Genomic DNA, 6,895 nt, shown 5'->3' with positions numbered 1-6,895 from the left:
TTTCATTGTCATTTCTATACTTATAATTTTCCCTCTCGGAATTATATTCAGCTTCCTCGGCTTTGGCTAACTGTTTTGCTATTTCAAGAGTTTTTGGACATTGTGATTTTACTATCGTTCTAATCGGATTTATTAAGCCCTTAAGGCGATTGGTTACCGTCCTATTATTCCGTTAAAAACTACCCATTTTACTTCAATCATTCCGATCATTGTATTGATGCAATAACAATTCTGAAAATTAATTTGAATTCAGAGTGAAGTCTACTTGAGATCGGTCGAATTACATTTTTTAATTTTGCTCTCAAAATATCACAAATTTGATCTAAGTTTTTAAAAAAATATAAAATATTGTAGTAGTCTTTAAAAAATATAATTGAATACAACTGGAAAAGTGGCCCGACCGATCCCAAGTATACTTCATTCTGAATCCAAATTAATTTTCAGAATTTTTATCGCATCAATACAACGAGTGGAATGATTGAAGTAAAATGAGAAGTTTTTGAAAGAAAAATGTTACGAATTTTAAACAGTAGCTGTTTAAACCTACTTGTGCGTGTGCGTACGAGAGTCACCCTGACTGGTTTTTCTAAGAATGAGTTGCGCGCTTTCCGATAATGCGACATCCGGTTTTGTAGACTAATATAGTTATGTCATTATTATAACCGATATGAGGATATAATTATATAAATATTATTGTGAATATTATAACATATAATATATTATTGTGAATGAATTGAACTAATAAAGCTAAAGCATAATTTAAAACATTATAAAATATAATTCTGTGGGCGACGGTCGACGTTTACAGCAATACGCGAATCCAAATTTTATTTTATTTCCTGTCATTTTCTTATATTACTTGTATAAATTGCATTATTAAATAATTATTAGGTACACGTTTTCAGTTACAAGTAGTAACTTGTTGTGTTTTTTGTTGTAATTATTGATTGTTTGAAATTTAATTAATAAACATGGGAAATAGTAGGCTCAAGAAAAAGCCACCACTGAGTAGAAGAAAAAAAAATAAAGGAAATCCAATGACACTTTTACAGAACCAACAATCATCAAAAACTTATACGGTTTGTATTTTTATCTCTATACAACATAATATTTTTTATAGCATAACATTTTTTTTTTTAATTATAAATTATTGATTGATATTTTATATTTATAATACATTTGTAAATTGCTGATCCAAATACGAAAATAACGCAACATTCAACAGTGTTTGATAATGTTTTTTTGTTAATTTGTATAGAGCTTACAAAATTCAAAAAATGTGAATGCGCTTTCAGCTGTAGATGAGCATGCTCCTTGTTTTTTTTCTCCATCTACGTCTAGGCATAATTTGATTCCACATAAGGAGATAAAAGTATTGAACCAGGATCTACAAAGGTACATAGTTAATTATACTGCACGAATAACTAGATGATATAATGATATAATTGTATACGAAAAACGATTCTGAGTAGAGACGGGTTTTCAGTCTAGGAGGAATAGGTATTTTCCTATTTTGATCTTTTTAAGAAGATATGTTATACTATATTAATTATATTGTTATTATTTAAAAAATGGAAAAATGTAGATACCTATAAAATAAATTTCATATTAATTAAATCACATTCATTATGTAGGTTATTATAAATAACTTAATAATTGTTTAAATATTTTAAAAATTTTATCATGTATTTGAATTGATAAAATAAACATAAACTGTAAATTTAAAATTTCTAAAATTATTCGTTTTTGAATAACAACAAAATAAGAGTATCGGTACACGAGATATTGAGCAAATATTCAATGTTGCAATTGAAATGCTCATAAAAATTTAATTTATTGTCATTTGAAAAAAAAAAAAACTATTAAGATTTAATAATTTAATATTTAAAATATTGCCTATAAATAACTTTAAACGATTTGAAATATTTTGAAAATTTTATCAAGTATATGTGTCTAAAGTAATTAGAGTTACACCAATATCTAAAATTTTATGTTTTTATTGATAGTCATTAGTCATATTTTAAAAATATAGAATAGTACAATTGTATGGTACTCTTATGAATTTTTATTTCCATAGTTTGTTTATTTTTAATGGTTTTTTGTCTGTGGGCTTTGTTCTACGAGATATATATTTAAACAATTTGCTCGGTACAACTTATAACAATATTGACTTATAATTAAATATGTAGGTATTTAAATGGTTGAAAACTAATTTTTACTCTCGTATTTTTAGAAACCTTGTAGACGATAATTTTGAAAACGATTTTTTACCTTTATCACCAGAAACTCTCGTGAATGATAGTTGTGATAGTTACAACCCTAAATTGTCTCTACCCAATAATTTGGATGAAGAGAATAACAAGTTAGTACATTTTTTTTAAAATTATTATATCACGGCTTGAAACCGAAAATATTTTTTTTTCGATTTTGGTTACCGGTAAAGATTATTTCCTACTTTATTTTCAGTTTCGATATCGAAATGGGACTAAGTATATTTGTTTATTATAGAATACACAATTAATTTGCATAATAGTGATTTATTTAAATTTGTCTTAATTATTTTAGAAATTGTCTTAGTGGTCGAAGAATTATTAATATTGACTACTTTTTAAAAAGTTTACAATCAATTAAACATGAATCATTCAATTGTAGTATTCAAAATCTTGCCTTTAAATCAGAAATAAAAAAAGGATTTTTTTCTGAATTTCATTTTGAATGCAACCTATGCAGAAAAAAAGAAGTAATTTTTTCCGAACATCCAGACAAAAGTGAATCTTTGTCTATTAACGCTGCAATTGTTACTGCAATAGTAAATACTGGTCAAGGATTTACAAACTTAGAACAATTTTCATCCATATTAGATATGCCATGTATGAGTAATAAGACCTATCAAAAATACCATCAGTTTTTATCCAAACAAACCGAAAATACAGCGTGGGAATCTATTGAGCTGGCTGGTGAGGAAGAAGCAAGACTTGCTGTTGAAAATGGTGACATAAATTGTGATGGTATTCCTATGATCACTGTTGTGGCAGATGGTGCCTGGTCGAAACGATCTTATAAACATAATTACAACGCACCATCTGGTGTTGTAAGTATTATATATAAAGTAAATTAGGAATAATTAAAAAAAAACTAGTTTCTGTCAATTTTGAATATGTAGGTACATCATTATAAAATCTACTAAAATTTACAATAAAAATCATAATATCTAAACATTTCAGACTTAAGAGAAATTATTTTATAACTTATTTGAATTTTTGTAGGCATGTATTGTTGGTTACCGAACAAAAAAGGTATTGTTTATTGGAGTTCGCAATAAATATTGCAGTATTTGTCAAAAAGCTTGTGCAAATAATAAAGACCCACCTGTACATTTGTGTTACAAAAATTGGAATGGTACTAGTACAGCGATGGAAGCTGATATAATAGTTGAGGGTTTTCGCCAGAGTATTCCAATGCACAATATAATTTACCACAAACTTATTGGGGATGGAGATTCTAGTGTTTTAAAAAAAATAATTTTAGCAAAACCCTATGGCAATGACTTAGATGTAAAAAAGATTGAATGTGCCAACCACATACTCCGAAATTATCTAAATAGACTAGTAGATATAGCGACTAAACGGAAAAGCTCTAGCGGTAGTGTTGTACCAGGATTACTAAGAAAAAACTTAAAAGAAAAGCGATTAAGACTGAGGTAATCATTTGATTCACTTTTTAGATAATTTTTTATCTTAAAAAATGTCTACTAATTAATCAATATTTGTTGCTAGATGTGCTGTGACAAACGCCATTAAACATCGTATGAAAATGGATTGTCCTACAAAGTATAAAGTTGCACTTTTAAAAGAAGATATAGATAATGGGCCATATCATGTTTTTGGTTGTCATGATAAATGTTCTAGGTCATTAAAAGTCAAATTTAAAGTAGTTTATAAATTAAATATTATATGTAAATAATATTTTTAATTTTTAGTTATTTTTGTTCTGGAAACAAACCAAGTGAAATGAATCTAATTCCTGAAATGGAACAATGTGGTCTATGGCAGGATATAATTTCAGCGAAAAATCTTGTTGCTCACCATAGTGAAAGTTTAATTTGTTTCGTAAACAATAATTGTGTGGAAAATTACAATAGTATCGTAGCTAAGTATACAGGGGGTAAACGAGTCAACTTTTCGTTAAGAGGTATTCAATTTTTTTTTAGTTTTAAATAAATTTATTTTTACTTTTATTTGTGTTAAATTTAATGTTTATTAGGATCGTACCAGACTCGCTGTGCTACTGCTGTAACAGCATATAACTATGGACCATGTTATATTAGACATCTCCACAAAAAAGCCACTAATTACAGCCCAGGAATGTATACAAAAAAATATATAAAAAAAAATATTGATTCACGAAATAAATCTACCCAACGGAGATAACAGTTTGGTTAGTCTGACAGGTTTGTTTAACTAATTCTTAAAATTATAGTTTAAGTAGGTACCTAAATTATAGTTAACTTTATAGTTCAAAATTTGTTATAGATATTCAACCAAAAGAAACATTTCACAAGGGCCAGATGAAGATTATGGAGCCGTTCATACTGAGAGTGAAATAATTGATATGCCATATAATGAATATCAAATAAAAAAAGACTGTTTCTTAGAAAAATTAAAACTCACATCTAAACAATTACAACTTTTAGAACGAAATACAGTGGACCAATCAAATTGCGATGAATGGCGACGAGAACGAAAAATAAGGCTCACGGCTTCGAATTTTGGTAAAGTTGCAAAACTCAAAGACACAACTTCTCGTGCAAATACTGTGAAATATATTCTCTACGAGTTATTTCGGGGAAATTCAGCTACAAGGTACATCACATATTAAATTTTTACCTCTCCAAAATTAGTTTTGGTAATGATGATTTGTTAATTTTTTTTTCGTTCTTTTAGGTATGGCATTCAAAATGAACCGTTGGCCAAAGAAGCTCTGGAAATTAAGCTAGGTGTAAATATCCAGTCATGTGGTCTGTTTGTTGACAAAAAATCAACATTTTTAGCAGCTAGCCCGGATGGTTTGATTGACAATAATTCCATCGTAGAAATTAAATGTCCAGCGTCAATAAAAGATTTAACACCAAAAGAAGCTTTTAAAAATAAAAAATTGAACTTTATGAATTCTATTGATGGAGAGTTAAAATTAAAAACTTCTCATGATTATTATTATCAAATACAGGGGCAATTACACATAACTGAAAGGAAATATTGTTACTTTGTCGTATGGACGCCTAAAGGTATTATATAGTTTTAAATTATTATTTATTTTAAATCCTATAATATTACTAACTTTACCAACCTTGAATTGCCTGGGATTTAGTTTTCCAGGGCTGAGTAAAATAATATTTACAATTTTATTACTTTACCCTAGGAATGATTGTTGATAAAATCACAAAAAATAACGAATTTTGGATGAAAATCGAGCCTCGTTTAATACAATTTTACATGGAGTGCTTGCTTCCTGAATTAATTGACTCGCGGTTTGACAGAGGACTTCCTTTAAGGACTGGTTTAAGATAACTTTTTAGAAATATGTTTGATGACACTTATTGTTTAATATCAGTGTAAAAAGTAATATCGGTGTAAATTACTTATACATATGTTTTTATATAGTATTGTTCAATAATATAAAACATATTTTGTAAAAAATATAGTTTGTTAATTTGTTTGATAACTACTAGTATTCAAATTAATAAAACCATTTTAGGTAAGTATATACTATAAATCTAAATATTTTAAAACTTTGTGTCATGAGAGAAAATTGATTTTTTGATACCGTCATAACAAACGTCCAAACAAAGAGTTAGAAAAAAAACTTACATTGTAATAACTGGGCGGTTAATAATTACTTCAGATAAAAAAGTCTGTAATATTACTATATTAGTAAATAAATAGGTCCACTATAAATCGTGTAGGAACTTACATTCGCCCTTTATACTGTAGGTACCTATTGCTTCACCTTCACGCCCGATTACCAATATTATGCGAAGTACGTTCACGACAATAAATTAGAATCCGTGATAAACGATAAAAACCAGTTATTGTTGTTCTCATTGTCATTAACGAATTGGTCGTCCACGAGTGACGGGAGGGTAACGGGACGTTGTAAGATAACAACACTCACACTAATGTTCACTTACTACGCACACAACGACAACGCGTAACAGAGAAAAGCTAGAAATTGCCTACCTACAACTCCTTAATTATGGCCGGTACCCAATCGCCTTAATAAAAATTGCTAATGTTTGTTCTTTTAACGTTTCGTGTTTTATTCTCGCTTCCGAATCTATTTTATTAAGTGTACTTGCAGTACATAGTTTATAATATAATTTTTCTACTCTATGACAGTACTCATTTACATCTTCACCATTGCGCATTTTAATCGAATTTAGTTGTATTTGTAAGCTAGATGCAGTTGTTAGATCCTCAAACGCGTCTGTTAAATAACTTTTAATAAATGTCNCTCAAACGCGTCTGTTAAATAACTTTTAATAAATGTCCACTTGGTCACATTTTTATATCGTATCATTTCTAACGCTCTACCAGTTAATCTGGTAGTAATATATTTCACTAACGTTGGTGCACATTTTTCTTCGACTAGACTCACTGCCATGTCACATGCATTAATAAATGGATATATGTCATCCTCACCTGTGCATAAAGGTATTAATTTGAATGCGTCCTCTAATTTTATAGTAACCATTTTTTTATTTCGTAACTTTTTATCGAATAATAACTCTGTATGTTCAAAACTATCAGTAACTTTACTACGTTAAGTTCTACCTGACTTATTATCTAAGCTACTACTTCTAGTTAAAATAGGTTTCTCTTTTTTAGTTTTTACTTTA

The 6,895-nt window shown here is 28.4% G+C and overlaps 3 protein-coding genes across 3 annotated transcripts; 2 read left to right on the top strand and 1 right to left on the bottom strand.

The window, feature by feature from the left end:
- Window positions 1-2,233: 2,233 nt before the first annotated feature.
- On the top strand, window positions 2,234-4,606 carry LOC111029832 (the record flags this gene model as incomplete). Its single annotated transcript, XM_022309033.1, has 7 exons — window positions 2,234-2,362; window positions 2,566-3,091; window positions 3,267-3,700; window positions 3,777-3,908; window positions 3,980-4,191; window positions 4,264-4,317; window positions 4,533-4,606. Coding segments are annotated over 7 exons (1,561 nt in total), but the record flags the coding sequence as incomplete, so codon positions are not given.
- On the top strand, window positions 4,447-5,567 carry LOC111029831. The gene is made up of 3 exons (XM_022309031.1): window positions 4,447-4,862; window positions 4,944-5,284; window positions 5,419-5,567. The coding sequence occupies exons 1-3, from the start codon at window positions 4,612-4,614 to the stop codon at window positions 5,565-5,567; spliced, it is 741 nt and encodes a 246-aa protein (XP_022164723.1). The 5' UTR covers window positions 4,447-4,611.
- Window positions 5,568-6,250: 683 nt separating this feature from the next.
- Window positions 6,251-6,750, bottom strand: LOC111029830. The gene is made up of 2 exons (XM_022309030.1): window positions 6,545-6,750; window positions 6,251-6,506 (listed from the first exon to the last, which is right to left on the bottom strand). Exons 1-2 carry the CDS (start codon window positions 6,748-6,750, stop codon window positions 6,251-6,253), a joined length of 462 nt encoding a protein of 153 aa, XP_022164722.1.
- Between the last annotated feature and the right edge of the window lie 145 nt (window positions 6,751-6,895).

Source organism: Myzus persicae, unplaced genomic scaffold, assembly GCF_001856785.1.
Source record: "Myzus persicae strain clone G006 unplaced genomic scaffold, MPER_G0061.0, whole genome shotgun sequence".
Classification (NCBI taxonomy): domain Eukaryota; kingdom Metazoa; phylum Arthropoda; class Insecta; order Hemiptera; family Aphididae; genus Myzus; species Myzus persicae.
Note: the sequence above shows the minus strand (reverse complement) of the source record. Positions and strands in the feature narration are given on the sequence as shown.